A 19,140-nucleotide genomic window follows, 5' to 3' on the forward strand; every position below is an offset into this window, starting at 1 on the left:
ATACTCCATACGGGAAACATAAGGGAATAGAAGAAGGAACAAAAGGAAAGAAATAATGAGAATTAGAGTCACTTATTATTGGGATTTCGGTCAGTACAATTAAACTATAAGCCTTCGTGATTAAATAATCTATATCTATATCTATATCCATATCTATATCTATATTCATATCTATATTTATATTTATATCTATCTATATCTATATCTATATTTTCTATATTTATTATAAAAGCATGAATACAATGTTGTTTACAAAAATAACATTATAATATTAATAATAATAACTCATCATAAAAGGATATAACCGGAATTTTAGATATTAGTCTTATAATCATATTAGTTTTTGGACATAATACTACACATTTAGAAAAAAGAGAGCCTTTATTATTATAAAAGTATAAATACAATATTAATATACCAAAATAGCCCTAAAATATTAAACGGAAGAACTCATAGAGAAAGGATAACTGCAATAATCTAATTTTTGGATTACAATACCTTCTATGCTAATTTTTAATATTTAGGATTTTAAAATCAATAAAATTTTATCTATTAAATTGTTATTAAAAATATGTAGGAAGGTTTAATAAAATCAATTTCATAAGAATCCTCTATATTGGCAATACATTACCACTCTATAATGCCCAATACCAAGAAAAAATAAAAGTAATATTAAATGGACTGCATAAAGAGTTGAAAATGAAAAAACAGAATACCCCCACGATAATATATTTTTATATTATTTTAAACTATTTTACTACTCAAATAATATTTTTTTAATTAATTTTTTGTGTAATATTAAAAAATACTCAATTATTAAACAACAACTAAGAAAATATTTACGAATATAAATGTGTGAGAAAGAGAAAAAAATGGTTGTAAGAGTCAATACCACTAATGATTCTAGAGACATAAATATCTAAAAGTGAAATGTCATATCAATCTTTTACTCTTTAAAAATAAAATTTATGGTGGATAAAATTATAATTAAGATTAAATATTCAAAACAAGAGATGAAGTAATATTAAGATCTGAATCAACATAGAATAAATTATTTTATATGTTAAAAGCAAATAATTAAATTTTTTAATTAATTATTTAGCAAGAGAATCTCATTCAATTATTTTTTAAATTCATCACATGAGTAAAAATTCTTATTCAAGTAGAAAATAAAATCTTAAGGTACATAAATTTATTCCACAAAAAGAGAGTTAAAACACAAAGTAAAAAGGTTAGTATATCAATAAGAATCAAAATGTTATACAAGTGTCCGAGGGAATACAATCAAAGTTAAATACTAAACAAGAACAAGCTTTCAAGACTATATTATAAAGAGTCGACTTTGCTATAATAGGATTATTCTTTGTAGATGCCTCCGCGAAATCAAAATAATATTTCTATGTCATGCATTACTTGCAAATATCATATCAAGAGGCATGACCCTGTTAGCAATAATAGTAAGTGGTATCACAACTATATCAAAGTAGAACAATTGTGCTAAATTTATAAGGAAAGCAAAATTGATAATATGGATGAAGCACTTATGGCCAAGTATCAAACGATCGAAATAATTGCTCGGAGTTCTAGAGATATATTGGATATTAATGAATCGTTTGATGAAAAATTAATGATTTGTGAGGTAATTTATGGCAAGAACTACCAGTGTTCTAAAATCGACAAAAGCAGAGACTATAAAAGATAACTTACCAAAGTTATACTTCTGGCAAATAAAAAATATTCAAATGACAAAAAATATAAAGTAAGAACAGATATAGTATTCAATGTCTTCTTGTTTCATGTCGGAAACGAAGAAGAGCATCTAATAAAAGATGATTTGGTTCTTCTTGAATATTGGTTAACAATCCCAATGGTAATAGTGGTGCATTTAATAAGATATATATTTCTATCATTAGATTAAAACGTAATTTGTGCAAATCGCATGATAGAATTAAAAAGATATCTTAGCTACCAGAAATGAATATGTTGATCAGCTAAATAAAAGGTTGATTGCAAACTTTTATAGTAAAAACAAAATATTTTTTTGTTTTTGACTCAGCAGAAAATGATACCAATAATTACTACCAAAAAGAATACTTAAATACTTTAATACCAAATGGCCTTCTATGATACATGTTTGTTATCAAGTTTATTATTTCTTACATGCGTTACCGTATATATAATAGACTAAGTTTAAATTGATCTTTCATTGTATATAGGTTGATTTTGAAGAAAAATATGTCATGCTACTGAAAAACTTAGATACACCGCATAGCTTATGTAATAGCACACAGATGGTATATAGAAATTTTGACAATAACGTCATATATGATACTGGTCAATGTACTTCTAAGTATATTCTTATCCCTGAATTCAACTTTCGTCTTTCCAAACTAAGGAATATCCTTTTACATTTGTGTAAAAATAATTTTTAGTGTGTTTATTTTTGCAAATATAATAAATAAAGCACAAGGGTAAACATCCTAAATATTGGATTATATTTACCGGAATATATTTTCTTACACGAAGGATATAAAGATCAACAACAAGAATTATGGTTAAGGCAGAGCAACCAACGTATTAGGAGGAAACATACACAAAAAATATTGTCCACAAAGAAGTGTTCGTTAAGATACCATCACATTAAATACTTTTAAACAATAATACATAATTATCTAACTAACATGATAAAATTGATCATTTGTTTAAGTTTTGACGATGTCCTTTTATTTTAAACTCACGTTTTATGCTAATATAATAATATTTTCGGTATTTAGATGATTGTTGTATTATTATACATAAATTTTCTCTCATTAATTAAATTTTATTGTTCTTTCATATAAATAAATATTAAATCACCACATGTCATTATTAACGTGCAACGCACGTTTATAGATACTGGTTATAATAATATGTGACTATCCATAGCAAGTTTAATATGATAACTTAAAAGATTATTATATTTTTTATTTATTAAAAAAATAATAGATCTTTATATTTAAAAATAATTTAACGTTTCGAAGAAATAATAATAAACAAACTGCTTTATAAACTGTGGGCCAAAGATAGGGACGACTTTGTTATGTCCTCATGGGAGAGGGACTGGAGTTTTGGTGAGTTTGATGAAGTGCTATAACTGTGTAAATATTTATTATTCTATTGTCACAATGTACGTGACAGTATTCGGATTTTAAGAGTGAAATGAGTTATTTTCTTATCGTAATTTTTTTATATTTCTTTTAAATATTGTAAACTATTAATTATTTTGATTTATAATATTTTTTACATGATTTTTAAATATATAAATTTCATTTCAAATACTTAAAAAATTTACTTCTAAATACAGAATTAAAATAAAAAAATTGTACTCTTGAAAAGAAAAAAGTATTACATAAATTGGAGCAGAAAGAATACTTGTTTTAAGTTACAAATATTGAAAATAATTTTTTGCTTCTAAAACTTCGTCCAATCAAATATACAATAGATATTTTCTCCAGTCTCTTTTTTGTTAGAAAAATAAGGTAGTGGACCCTGCCGAAGACACTTCTACCGACCCGCATTCTGAATTCAGGTCTATAAATATCCCTTTGACCCTTCTATTTTGCTCCTACTCTTCTCCGTTGCCAGCTCAATTTTGGAGAGAGAGAACCCAAAAACACGATAGTAATTTGTTACTTCTCTCTCTCCGTTACCTTTCTTCCGTTCATCGTCATCGGACCTATAATTGGATCGAATCGGGTCAAAGCTGTTTTTATCAAAATGGATACATATTGTTCGGACTGCAAACGGAACACGGAGGTAGTATTCGACCACGCCGCCGGCGATACGGTTTGCTCGGAGTGTGGGCTGGTATTGGAATCCCGTTCAATCGATGAGACATCTGAGTGGCGTACTTTTGCCGATGAATCCGGTGATCATGACCCGAATCGTGTTGGTGGACCCGTTAACCCGTTACTTGGCGATGCGGGCCTTTCAACTGTTATTTCTAAAGGGCCTAATGGTAGTAACGGGGATGGTTCTCTTGCTCGGTTGCAGAATCGGGGCGGTGATCCTGATAGAGCCATTGTTATAGCTTTTAAGACCATTGCTAATATGGCTGATAGGTCTGTTAATTACCGGTTGCTTTTATTTACTTGTTGATGAAACCCTAATGCTTATTATTATTAATATTTTTAATATTTTTATATTATTGGCCTGAGATGAGCTAATATGAAGTAACATAGTCAGTGAAGATTTATGACCCCAACTTGGTTAGGACTGAAGCAGCCTTTATGAAGACTTAGTCGTATTGTTGCGCTTATGTTAGGTTATGTACTTGATATTTGTATGTTTGTGTAGAAACTAGAAACAAGAGTGAATTTAAGAAATTTTATAATTAATTATTTTTTAAACGAATTGAGCTTGAATTGGATTGGATATGGAGGATATATGCAGCTTAATCCAACTAGTTTTGGATTGAGGTGTAGTAGTCGTAGGTTGGAAGATGAAAAGAGCTTATTCTTTATCTAAGACGAGTCCAGGATTTGAACTTTATGGGTTCGAGTTCAGGATTTTACCACATCCCATTTGATTTACTGGGTTCAGAATCTATTTTTCATTTAATCTAGTGGTTAACACATATATAGAGTTTGAGTCAGAACCCATGGCTAATTTTATCCTTGATCAGACTTCAGGGCTTGTGTGATGTTGGCTATTGGGATCAAATAGGTTTATCTTAGAGAATCTGGTAATGAAATTGCACATGTTAGAATGTGGTTAATAAAACTGGACTTCCTCCATTAAGCTTTTTGGATGGAAGACATTCGTGGATGACACATAAATTCACAATTTGATTGTTTTGGTGCTGTAATTACTCAAATTGTTTGAGATGGCATTTATGTTAGCTTTGTGTTACAACTGTATTTGAATTGATAATACTGGTTTAGGAGATAACTTATTAAGATTGCTAGAAGGACATGAGTAATGATGCTGACCAGTTGTATCTGTGCCTTTGTAGAAAACATTATTGAGATGTTTAGGAGTCATTAAATGTTTGAACTAGTTTTGTGCGTGTTAATGTTGTATGCTTCGTTCTAGTTTTTGTAAGGTTGGTAATTTTGTATCAATTGATTGAGCTGAGTTTTTCCTCCCTTTTTACAGGTTGAGCCTTGTTTCTACTATAAGGGTATGTTCTTTAGTACTCTTTTAAGTTAATTGGGCATCAGACATGGAAATATTCTTGGAAATAATACTAATTTTCAATAAAAGTGTTTCTGAGAATTTGTGTTGCATCTTTCTTAGTTTGCTGCTTCTTTCCCACATAATAGGATTATAAACTTTCCTCACACTGTGGGGGCTTCACTTTGAATGAAAAATGTAAAATCATTCACTTTCCTGATAATGACTACATATAGTGAACTAAACAATATGGGCTGACACTAAAAGTTGGACACACGCTTTGGTTATCCAAAGTGGTTTGTTTGTCCAACCTTGACTAACTGCCATGTTATGAATTATTCTTCTTGTCTTGTTGTTCCCTGGATGAAGCATTATAGGGATGCACTTTTTATAACATTCATCGAACCTTAGATTTGGTGACTTGGTCTTGCGTGTACAGAATTGTTTGTTAAACATCTGTAGTAACTCATGCATCACATCTTTGATTAAACAATGGGGAATTCATAGAAGTTGAAGTGTAGCATCTGCAACAGAAGATAATGACAGCAATCTTCAGAATTGCATGCATGTTGCTTGTTTGCGGTTAGCTGTATTATTTTTTTTTTTGAAAAATGACTTTCTGTGAGTAATAAGTCATTTTTGTGATTCTGAATGGCTGATTTAGCGGAGCGATTTGTTTCATGCGATTCTCCTGCTTGTGCATATCAGATAGGTTTCTTTTTTTTTCATACAAGAAAAATAGTTTGTGAATTTGTGTTGGTCATAGGGACAAAATGGGGATCTGTTATGAGCGATGAAAGTAAAACTGACTTTCTTAGTGTCATCTTTTAAAGATCTTTGTATATACCCTGTTAAATATCATATAAGATTTGACATATTTAGTTCCCCGCTTCTGACCTCATATGATCATGCTAAGATTCATGTCATAAGGACTCTTACTCTACTATGTTCTTCTGCCCTTTTCTGGAGGTTTTTTTCATTATTATCTCACTGCTTTCTGGCTTCTCTCGTGCCTTTTAAGTTAAAGCATACGACAGTCTGAATTTCTTTCCATTGGCATCTTCGTCACTTCATTTTATTTGTGTGCTTAAATCTTTTAAGTGTTATTTTTGTTTTGAGTCTTCTTCTGCTTAGTGCTCTTCTGTCTACCTTATGAGTTAACTATGTAGATTACGACCAATTTCCGCATCTTATCCATCACGATTTGCCTTAGTAAACAGAAACCATTAGTTTTCTCTGCCCAAGTATATTGTGTGAAGCTCCAAAGTGATAGTCCTTATTGCTGCGGACTTATTCCCTTGATATGTCAGGGGATGTCTTCTGATATAATCTTTTTTCCATTTTTGTGGTTGAAATCCGCATCGAGTATTTTGATATTGCTATTTCTCTTATTAGGATTAGTCTTCTGTTCGCCCTTACTGAACTATGTTGCTAGGGCAATTGTTTTGCACTATATGGTAGCACCAAGTCTTCTTTCTCTCTTATTCTTTTAAGATGTATGTTTTCTTTGATCTTGTGCAGGATCGAGCAAGTGAGATATATAAAAGGCTGGAAGATCAGAAGTGTACCAGAGGCAGGAATCTTGATCCCTTGGTAGCTGCTTGTATCTATATTGCATGTCGTCAAGAAGGCAAACCCCGCACTGTAAAAGGTGTGGCAATGTTATCTGATCATATAGATTAACGGTTTAGTCCTCTGTGTGAACTCTAAAACTTTGGGTGTTGATTAGAAATATGCTCAATTGCCAATGGAGCTAGTAAGAAGGAAATTGGCCGAGCAAAAGAATTCATTGTGAAACAATTGAAGGTTGAAATGGGAGAATCAATGGAGATGGGAACAATACACGCTGGCGACTATCTGGTGAGTGAACTAAATACTGTGGGTTGTGCCACTTATCTGATATTTATATGCCTTTATACTATCCTGACATTATCTATTTTTGATCTTCAGAGACGTTTTTGTTCTAACCTTGGTATGAACCATGAAGAAATTAAGGTTGTCCAAGAAACTGTTCAGAAGTCGGAAGAGTTTGACATAAGGTACATAGTTTTGGTTGTGTATGTTTATTTATGTTCTTAATCTGGTGAGTCCATGCCTAGGTCGCAGAATAATCCAGAGGCTGGTAAAGTCATTGGTTTGTCGATGTGCATGAAAACTCTCTGATGAAACCCTTTGATTTTTGCAGTGGCTTGAGTGCTCTTCTTTCATATTGAGTGAACCTTCTGCAAATTTGATTTTGGCAATTACTTTGTTCTGGAACTTTGAGAAAAGTTCTGAATTTTGTAGGAAAAAAAATGATGTTGGATCAGTGGGTATAGTGGGTGAAGAACTTTTGTCAGTTGGTTCAACTTCTTGGGCTTGAATGTGTTCCCCGCTGCACAACCTCCAAGGAAGAAGGTTGGACAAACCATACTGGTTTGATTTTAATGAGAAACATATGAAGTCTAGCTGAAGAAATTTTAGTGGATATTTCTCAACTAGACTTAATTTGCTCTCTCAGGGGTCATTTGGTTTGGGAACAAGATATATTGTGAATTACAATGTGGAGATTGTAGTACATGGAGTATATAATAATGTAGTTATTTTGTGGATATACTTTTATTAGTAGATGGTTGGTTCTTTGGACTAAAAATGAGATATAGCGGGTATAATATAAAAATTTTGTTTCATTTTTAATACTAGATGAGCTTGGATAAACATTCAATTTTGACCCTGGCTCTTTTAAAAACTTTGAGAGAGAGATATATTGGAAAAGGGCAACTGTGTTATTCTGTTATTTTATCCCGAGATTAGGGATCTCGAGATTGTTATTCCCACAGAGTGTGCTACAAAATTAATACCACAGTTGTGGTATATACAATCTTGTGATTGCTTATACAGGAATAAAAAATTCAGCCGAACGCAGGATAAAATAATTCCACATTTTATCCTGGGATTACTTTCCCTTATCCTTGTATGAATGACCCCTCAGAGTTCTAACCAGTCAAACAATTGCTAAAAGGGAACAGAAGCCATGAATTGGGTGTTATCACTGGCCACAGAGTTTATTATGCACAAAAGGTTGGTAGATTAGATCCTTAATAGTTATTCCCCTTTTTGCAGGAGGAGTCCTATATCAATTGCTGCAGCAATAATATACATGATAACTCAACTTACAGATATGAGGAAACCCCTGCGAGGTTTGGACATTTACCTTCCTCTTTGTGCAATCTTGGGCCAAATAGAGTCTATGTTCTATAAATGCATGCATTGCTTAAATAGGAGCTTTTGCATTTGTAGTCTTTCCATCTGCTATTGATTGCAGTGAATTCTTCATGTGGGGTTGCACAGTTGCTTTTAATCTTGGGTGGCTATGCTAGTTTGCATATATGGTTTGACAGATTGCGTATGCAGATATCTCAATTGCAACCACAGTTGCAGAAGGGACTATCAAGAATGCGTACAAGGATCTTTATCCTCATGCTTCCAAAATAATACCAGAATGGTATGTCAAGGATAAGGACCTTAAGAACCTGTGCAGTCCAAAGGCATAAGAGAAACCTAGTTGTTGAGCTATAGGCATCTGCTATAGGGTCTCTGTAAGAAGGCAAATAGAGAAAACATTATATGTCCGAGTTTAGCCGTGGAAGTTGGCAATCCTGTTTTCTGGATTCTAATACAGATGCATTTTAGTCATGTAGGTCCTGGGTAATCTAAATTTTTGTTTCCATTTCCCCCCTCAGCACAGATAGGCAGTTTGATTTTTAAATGTTATTGAGCGATCACAGATTTCATAGGCCATCATTGTCCAATTTTTTATGGCTATACAATTATACATTGTCACGTGAAAGGTTCTCTTCTTCCCTAAGATCCATTTATGTGGTAAGATACTTTACTTTTCAAAATAATGTTTGCTTTTCTTCTATTCATGTTTTGAAATATCTTCGTTTGTTCAGACTATAGTTGCCAATGACCATTTTTAAGCAGCAGGTAACTCACTAATTAGATTACAATTTCTCGTTTTCTCCTTAGTTCAATGCATTTGAAAGGGGAATGGTCATAACAAAACGTCAGGTTCAGCCTTCAGTTGCCCCATGATTTTTCATTGCTGTTACAAACTAGAGCCACATATATGCATTTGGATATACCTGTCAGACTCTAAATCTTTGCTGTGCTTCTCGGATGGCGTCCCTAGAAACGTTCTAAGTTTCTAATATAGTCGAGTAAAAGCTGATGGTAAGACGAACATATAAGCAGACTAAAAACACTCATCATATGGATTGAATTGATCCTTGTTAAGGGAAGAACGAATTAACTTGAGACTGCTGAAGAAGGACGGTCTCAGTGTAGTTTGGCCTTATGGAAGAAGGTAAGAACACACTAATTCTAGTGGATGGAGACAACAGAGAGCGTGCGAGCTTTGTTTCCAAGGAAGAGAATATATCAAGAAGAGATTGATACGACGTGTTTCAAAACAAAAAATAACTAAGAAATTGTTATGACCCAAATTTTCCCTCCGTGAATTGTCGTAAAGCCTAACATTTGTGGAAATAAAAAGATAATTTAAATAAGCATTTGAGATGCTGCTCGGCATATATAATAATCAACTCTCGAAATATACACAACTCTCCCAAGACCCGGAACGCCGTAAATCACAAGCTTCTAAGAATTTCTAATTGTTCTATACATCAGTGTTTAAAGAAATAAGGGAAGAATCGGCATAAGGAGTTAGAGGGGGACTCTGAAGTCTGCGACGCGGACAGATGTACGTTGAAGTCTCCTAAACAGTAGCAACCATGTAACTAAACTCGAGGCTGGTAGGAGGTACCTGGATCTGCACACGAAAAACATGTGCAGAAGTGCCATGAGTACACCGTAACGGTACCCAGTAAGTGTCAAGCCTAACCTCGATCGAGTAGTGACGAGGTCAGGTCAAGGCCCTACTCGTATAAATATATAAAGTAAGACAGAACAAAAATATCGCAGTAAAATAAAGATTGGAATTTAAACGGAAGGAAATCACAGAAAGGATAATAGTACAGTACACAAATAATAACAAGGGATCTCCCGAGATACCGTCTCGTAGTCCCAAAATAAATATGCAGCTCAAACAATGAAATTAGCAGTTACAGCAGTGATCCTACAGTTTAGACCATGTACAAGTCAAGAGAAAAGCAAAAAAAATTCACTAGGCTTGCTGCACAGAGTTCAGATAAGCATTTAAGACACGTAGATATGCTATTCTAAGCTAAACAAGATAATTACACATGCTGATAGAACTCAAATAAGAAGAAACATGTTATTACTCAGTAAAAATCGAATTATACAACAAATAGCCCAGGTACACACTCGTCACCTCACGTACACGGCGCTCACATATCAAAACAGTACCAAATCCTAAGGGAAGTTCCCCCACGCAAGGTTAGGCAAGCCACTTACCTCGAACCAAGATCAAATCAATCCGTAACAATGTTTTTTCCACGAATATCCGACTCTGAATGGCTGAAATCTAGCCAAAATAATTACATAACATAAATATAACTACAAGAAACTAATCTAGCTAATGGAAGCTAAAGCAAGAAATTGAAAAATCGCCCTAAAAAGTCTCCCCGGGCCCACACCTCGGAATCGGATAAAAATTATAAAAAATATAAACACCCATTCACCCACGAATTCACTCGTACCAAAATTATCCAAATCCGACGTCAAAATTCCAATCAAAACCTAAAATCTTAGTTGAAGATCTTTTTCCCATTTTTTCTAATTTTTCACCCCAAATCCGAAATTAAATGATAAAATTAATGATAGATTAGTCGGATATAACCAAAATCAAGTGTAGAATCATTACCCAATTGATATCTCTGAAAATTCCTCAAAATCTCGTCCAAGTCCAAGCTCCCAAACTTAGTTTTGATAAAAATGACCAAATCCTCATTTTTGAAACTTTATAATCTGCCCAGGTAATTCCTTCTTCGCGAACGCGGCCACATCCTCGCGTTTGCGAAGCAAAATCTACTTCAGTCCTAAAAACACTCATTACGAACGCGACATACAGTCGCGAACGCTAAGCTCACATTGCCTGACCCTACGCGAACGCGGGACACTCATCGCGAACGCGTAGGCTATTTACTTGGAACTCCATCTGACCATTCCTCTATGCGAACGCGAGGTCCATATCGCGAACATGTAGCCTTAATGTTCCATATCTTCGTGAATGCGGGAACTATATCGCGAACGCGAAGAACAAACCCAGCTGGCCTCCCAGATGCCCTAGAACGCGAGATCTCTCTCGCGAACGCGATGAAGAAATGTCTGCAACAAAAATACCAGAAAATCTGCTATCTTCCAAAGTCCAAAAATGATCTGTTAAGCATCCGGAACTCACCCGAGGCCCCCGGGACTTCTTATTCGAGCCCTCAAAACACGTCAAATAACGCTAAAATCACGAATCACCTTCCAATTCAAACTTAAAAAACTTGAAACTTTAAATTTCTACAACCGATGCCGAAACCTATCAAACCACGTCTGATTGACCCCAAATTTTGCACACAAGTCATATTCAACATTACGGACCCACTCCAACTTTCGGAATCGGATTTCAACCCCGATATAAAAAACTCCATTACCGGTCCAAAATCTCTAAAAATTTGACTTTCGTCATTTCAAGCCTAAATCAGCTACAGACCTCCAAAACATAATCTGTACACGCCCCTAAGTCCAAAATCACCCAACGGAGCTAACTGAACCGACGAAATTCCATTCTGGAGTCGTCTTTACACAGTCCCGACTACGGTCCAAATCCTAAGACTTAAGCCTCTATTTAGGGACTAAGTGTCCCAAAACACTCCAAAAACCAAAACAAAACCTCCCGGCACGTCACATAAGCTGAAACAGATACGAGGAAAGCAGTAAATGAGGGGGCTATAACTCTCAAAATAATCGGTCGGATCGTTACAGAAATGATCTCTTAAGATCTTCTAAGTTATAATAGAAGAAAATGACATTTTTTGGTTATATTCACTACAGTTTTTCTCATTTCATATGAAAAAATCATAAAACTAAATAATATTTTGTGATGGATCATAAAATTGATCTCCAAAATAATTGTATTGGATATAAGGTGTACATAGATTGGGTTGGTTAGAATTTTTCAATTACCAAACCAAATCAATAGTGTCGGATTTTTAAATTTATAAATCAAACCAAATCAACAAAGTCGGGTTTTTCAATCTTGATTTTTTTCGGATTTTTCGGGTTTTGTATTTTTTTCTAGTAAAGTCTTCATAGGACAAATATGTAACTTGTGCTCCAAATATTTCTTTAATCCTAGTAAGATACAACTATATAATATATTTTCCAAGAAAACAATACAATTATATGAGATAAGTCATAGCATTATACTAAAATATTTAATAAAAAATATAATAAAATTACATAAAAACAAATACTGCTAATTAATAAGCCATAATAAAAATTAACATAATCTAAAAATACTATATATGTCATGCTAAAACAAGTATAGCTAATAAGTAATATTAATTATATAACTAAGCACTAAAGAAAAAGATAAACTAAGTTATATATTTTCATTATAAACCAATGTAAAACTAAAAAATAGATATCCAACACTATCGTTATTCCCAGTGTCAAATTGAATTTCTTTTGTTAGTACTAATATTAATTTGAACTTTGTTTGAGTTACTACATTTATAGTCTATAAAATTTATTTACCATTCAAGAATGTTAAGTCCAAACTTGAAAATACGTTAAAAGATAAATTGTGAAAAAGTTTAAGAAATATTTATATGTATAAAATATTTTAAAAATTGTATAAATGTACTATCGGGTTGGTTTGATTTCGTTTTGACTTTTTTAGTTAAAACCAAACCAAACCAATTATAGTCGGGGGGTTTTCCCCAATACCAAACTAAATCAAATCAAATCACAATCGATTTTTTTCTCCAAATTTAACTTGAATTATCGATTTGGTATGGTTTATCGGTTTTCTTTGTACACCTCTAACATTGGAGCAATCTTAGTTACACGTTCTTTGGACAACCCAAAATACTTGTATAACATGCTCATACACATACTCTATATCTTTTAGTCCGCTTATTTTCGTTAAAAGATAAATAATAATGGTTTAGGAGTATATAATTAGATAGTAGTCTTTCACCTAGACAAACATAATAATAGCTCTTTTTTGTAAATACAAATAGAAAAAACATATATTAACACCAATGCCGAATAGCGTCTTTGTCATCTCTGTGAGGCAAGATTAACAGTATCTTATCCATTTCCCTTATGACCTTTTTATATGATCAAAGACTTCTCAACTATAATATCTTATCCATTTGCTTGCGTCCTTTGGCATATATCACATTAATGGCAATTGCATGCACACTAGGCAAGCCCATTCCTCTTTTTGTCCTTCAATTTCACTTTTCTTTTCCTTTCCATACAATCATTCTTTTCTTGGCTTCCCATCCTTTGTCTTGTTTATATTGATGAAAAGAAACTACTGCTCATTTTCATTATATAAATAAAACTAGGGAGAGCACAAAAAGGAGGAAGCAGGAAAATGACTTATCAAAAACTACCATCCTTTTATTTTTAATAATTTTTAAAAGTAAAGGGTATTTGGTCCCTTGTGATTTCATCTTTTTTCTTTTTTATTTTCCAGGAAGCTGGAAAATGACTTATCAAAATAAGAAAAAAGTTAGTAAGTTACTGCTAGAAAAGTGGCAGGAATTGAGCTTCACCAAATAGGATATTTAAGAAAGTGTCCAATTGCATAAATCAGTTGACATTTCAAATATGTTTCATTTCTCCGATGTAAAGTATCTCATAGCCAGGATATAAAATTTGTGAGTTCTGAATTAGCCATCGAACCCATAATTCATTTAGTTACTGAGTTCATGATTAAATGATTATACATACTAAACATAGTTGGTGGCAGGGGCGACTCAACAATATCTGAGGCCTAAAGCAAAGCCTTAATAAGAGGCCTTATATATATATGTATAATAATTTAATGAGCATCGTTTTTTGAAAAATTAGACAAGCGAGGATGTGAAATGAAAAAAATAAGAACTTGGTTTTATAAAGTACAAAAAGAACTTGATTTTATAAAGTACAAAAAATTGAATGAATTTAACGTTGATTGTATCACCATTGAAATGGTAGAACCCAGAAAACATATTTTCTCCGTCCCAACTTATATGACTCTTTTTTTTTTGTCAGCCCCCTTTTCTATATTTGGTAACAATTCAACTTTAGTTTTTTTTTTTACCCTAATGAGATGATTTCTAGCCCACAAATTTTTATGATTTATTTTAGATTACAAGTTTCAAAAGTCTTCCGTTATTTCATAAACTCCATGTCTAGTCAAATACTTTCATATAAATTGAAACGGAGAGAGTATAATTTATGTAAGAAAAATAAATGATAAGTTAGATTATTAGAAAGGCAGAATAGTCTATTAGACACTTGTACTTATTCCGATCATTTCTACCTGATCAAAACGAGTGTGTCAAATCCTTCTGATGTTGTGTGTCTTTTAATCGCGCTATGTCAGAATCCACATCAGATAAAAATATGCCAGATCATTTTTTATTTAGACAAAAAACCTAAAATAACTTTGACTTACCATTTTTCTCTTTTGACTTTTTATTTATTTTTCTTTACTTCCCCACCATCACTTTCTTCTTACTGTTCTCCACTGTCATGGCCGAAAATTTTCTCCGGCCACCATTAACTCCTTCCTTCCGTTCCTTTTCTATTTCATAATCTATTCATCTATTCTATTTTCTCAAAAGTTCCCTCTAAACAGATATGAAATCACGTTTTAGGCAGAAAACATATCTCAAATAAAGATAAAACATATTCGATTTTTTTTATCTCTTTTTTGCATTCACTCTCACCCAAAAATCCATACAACTTACCAAAACAATATAAACCTTCATATTCTTCGTAAGAAACTCATCAAAGTTAATTGATCGAAAAATATTTGACAGTGACAAATCATTAGTGAAGAGCCTCAATCTTGGTAGTGGATGACAATTAAAAATGGAGGATGACGAAGGGGAAAAAGACAACAGGGAATTTAAAAGTGAAATTAATAAAATATTTTATTGTTGGTAATTTTGTTTAATATCAAAGCCTAATAAATGAAAAGGAAGGTAGAAAAATGTGTTGGGCGGAAAGGAATGGGGAAAAAGAAGATAGGAAGAGGGGAACATGAGTGTTGGAAGGGATTATGACGGGAAGGGGCCATGACGGGAATGCAGAGGTGGAATGGGATTGGGGTCTTTGGGTTTATTTCAATCTTTTTTCATTTATTTTTATTGTTTCTTTTCCTTATGATTTTTCTAATAATTGTTTTAATCAAAATAATTGACGCACACGCTTTTAAGAGGGTGTAACCACGCAATTATCCGACTCAGCAAAACAAATGCTAACTAAGCTCGATCAATGGTCAGTGGAATTTATGAAATAGGTTTTGATAAACTAAAAGTGTTTAGATGAAACTTCACAGAATATAAGGATCGGGATGACAAACCTGAACAAGCATAGGAGTCTACTAGGCCATTCTGCCTATTAGAAATAGTTACGTGACTGTTACGACCCAAATCCCAAACCCGATCGTGATGGCGCCTCTCGTGAAGACAAGGCCAGCCAACAAAACAAACGCTTCTTTTTAACAGTTATTTAACATTTATAAAGCTAAAACATGATTAGCATAATCAAAAGCGCGGAAAACAACGATAACAACTGGGAACCATCCCGTCACAGCCCGACATCGGGGTGTCACTAGTCATGAGCTACTACAGAATTCACTAAAGAACTACAAGTCCGGAAATGGGAAACAAAGTCTGAAATTAATATGAACAACATAAAATAAGGGAGAAGATCCGGTGCCGCGGACGCTAGCGGTCACCTGGCTCAGCTACAATAACAAATCTTCAATCCGCTAATAAGCCGCTACCGGGCGAACAATACCTACAACTGCACGCGAGGTGCAGGGAGTAAAGTGAGTACTTCCAACTCAGTGGTAATAAGAGTAAATAATAACTGAAGGCAAGAAACCACGTAAGAGCACTCCACCATGCAATATGGGGCAACACAACCATTTGAGAAAATAGTAAGTCCTGGAAAATTCCTTAGAAAATATCTGCCTCAGTTTAAAATCACTTTCGAAAATATCATTTATCCAACAATTTAAGCCAGTAAATGCAGGACAGGTAGTGCAAGTTAGCACGAAAGTCAGCCTCTCGGGCACAAGCAAGCATGTCTAATTGAACTCATAACTCGCCCTTCAGGCAATATTCTTACCGCTGGTCAACCACTGTTACCTGACCCATATACATTATACAGTGTCACTGTTACCACTGTCTCAAATTTATCCACTTTGAAAGTGATCAGACAATCTCAGAACAACAAATAAATATCTCAAGAAATGACATAAACAACAAATAGTGCACAAATGTATGAATGCAATGCAATGCATATGACGGTACACTCCGGTACCCACTGCGGCGTGCAGTCCGATCAATTTGACGTCGACAGCGCTCACTGGGGATGTGTACAGACTCCGGAGGGGCTCATACAGCCCAAACGCAATGTTACTGCGGCGTGCAGTCCGATCCAATATATATACACTGCTGCGGCGCACAGCCCGATCCAATATATATACATTGCTGCGGCGCGCAGCCCGATCCATGCACAGTTCAAAAATCATCATGGGCCCCATGGGCATTTATAAAACAGTAGTCCTCAGCCCGAAATAACACTTAAAATATCATTTGAGTTTTCAAAACTTAGAAATATGGCTGAGTTTGCAAAACAGTATTCAAAACCTTGGTCTGAGACCGTATGATATGCAAATTATGCTAAAACAGTAATATCAATCCCCGAAGGATTCTACAAGTTGGCACAAGGCCCCAAATATGGCAATCAGCCCAAATTATGATGATAACAAGTAATTTAAGTCAAATACGCAGTAAAATCAACAACCGGGACGAACTAAGTCACAATCCCCAATGGTGCTCTACCCCACGCTCATATCCGGCGTGCAAGTCACCTCAATACAACACTATGATGTGCAAATCCGGGGTTTCAAACCCTCAGGATATCATTTACAAGTATTACTCACCTCGAACCGGTGAGATCTCTAGCCCACGACGCCTTTGTCCCTCAACCCGGCCTCCACGCGCGTCGTATCTAACCAAAAATAGAGCGAATATATCACAATATGCTAAGGGAACAAAGCCCAAGCGAAAACAATCAAATTCGAGCACAAATTCTGAAATTACCAAAACCCGAGCCCCGGGCCCACTTCTCGAAATTCAGAAATTTTTACATATTTAGATTCCTCATCTTTCCACGAGTTCATACATACCAAGAATGTAAAAATCGGAGTTCAAATGACCCCTCAAATCCTCAATTTAGAATCTCAAAACTCAAGCCCTAGTTCTTCCCAAATTCCATCTCAAATCACTTATTAAATGATGAATTCAATGGTATATTCATGTACTCTAACCAAATCTGAGTTAGAATCACTTACCCCGATGAATTTCTTGAAAAACCTTCGAAAAATCGCCAAAATCCGAGCTCTATAGGTCAAAATATCAAATAAAACCCAAAATCTCGTATTTATAGAGTACCCCTCGGATTCCGACAGTGCTGACCGCACAAAAATGACCGCAGTCCGCGCCCAGGGAGTGCTGACCGCACAAAAATGGTCGCGGCCGCGCAGCAATTTGACTGCAGTGACAGGCTTCACTATTTAGGCCGTAACTTTCTCTACAAATGTCCAAATTCCTATTATAATATGTTTCTGAAAACTAGATTCAAAGCTCTAAAACTTTCGTTTTTGAATCACCTCAAAATTCCTTATAGATCAAAAGATATGAACCTCCGGAGTAGGACCAGTGACCTGCAGATTCTTCCCCTGCGCGGCCGCGCGCCCAGCGAGAGAAGGAGCGCGGTCCGCGCCGCCACTGCTGCCCTCTCCATTTTTCTAAGTTCGGGGGTGTCCGTACTCACTCAAAACTCACCCAAAACACACCCGAGGCCCCCGGGACCTCAACCAAAAGCACCAACAAGTCTGAAAACACATCACGGACTTAGTCGAGGCCTCAAATCACATCACATATCATCAAAATCACCAATTATGCATGGATTCAAGCCTAAGAACTTATTTAATTTTAAAATTTCACAACCGATGCCGAAACACATGAAGACTAGTCCGAATGACCTCAAATTTTGCAGACAAGTCCAAAATGACATAACGAAGCTACAGAAACTCTCGGAATTCCATTCCGACCCTCTGATCAAAATCTCGCATACCAACTGGATTTCGCCAAAATCCTAACTTCGCCAAAATAGGCTAACTTCTACACCGAACCTCCAAAATCACTTCCGATCACGCTCCTAAATCACAAATCATCTCCCGGAGCTAACCGAACCATCAGAATTCACCTCCGAGCACTCTAACTCATAAGTCAGCGTCCGGTTGACTTTTTCAACTTAAAGCTTCTTAAAAGAGACTAAGTGTCTCATTTCTTATTAAAACCACTTCAAATCAACTCGATTACACAAGATATGGATAGTGAAGCATAAGGAAGCTGAAAATGGGAAAAACGGAGTAGTAATTCATGAGACGACGGGTCGGGTCGTCACAGTGACTAACTAATGAATGGAGAAATATAAATGAGTAGAAACGTAAAATAAGATTGACAGAAAAACTATTTTGGTTATATTAATTAGTGAAAGAAATTGAGTTATTAAAAATTAATATGACAATAAGGAAATAAATTTATCAACAATAAGAAATAGTTATATAAATAATATACTGCTATATAGAGAGAAATAGTAATTTTGGGGCACTTAAATTTTTGGGGCCTAAAGCAAGTGGGATCTGACCACCCTTGGATATAATAATACAAATATAAAGTCTAAACAAAAGCTATTAGGTTCATCCGAACGCGTAACTCATATGGTAGC

At 34.5% G+C, this 19,140-nt stretch overlaps 1 protein-coding gene across 1 annotated transcript; it reads left to right on the forward strand.

The window, feature by feature from the left end:
* Positions 1 to 3,599: 3,599 nt before the first annotated feature.
* On the forward strand, positions 3,600 to 9,088 carry LOC107821873 (transcription initiation factor IIB-2). Its single transcript, XM_016648328.2, has 7 exons — positions 3,600 to 4,100; positions 5,137 to 5,161; positions 6,676 to 6,805; positions 6,884 to 7,014; positions 7,105 to 7,193; positions 8,257 to 8,333; positions 8,548 to 9,088. Exons 1-7 carry the CDS (start codon positions 3,757 to 3,759, stop codon positions 8,685 to 8,687), a joined length of 936 nt encoding a protein of 311 aa, XP_016503814.2. The 5' UTR covers positions 3,600 to 3,756; the 3' UTR covers positions 8,688 to 9,088.
* Positions 9,089 to 19,140: the final 10,052 nt, after the last annotated feature.

Source organism: Nicotiana tabacum, chromosome 5 (genome assembly GCF_000715075.1).
Source record: "Nicotiana tabacum cultivar K326 chromosome 5, ASM71507v2, whole genome shotgun sequence".
In the NCBI taxonomy this organism is placed as follows: domain Eukaryota; kingdom Viridiplantae; phylum Streptophyta; class Magnoliopsida; order Solanales; family Solanaceae; genus Nicotiana; species Nicotiana tabacum.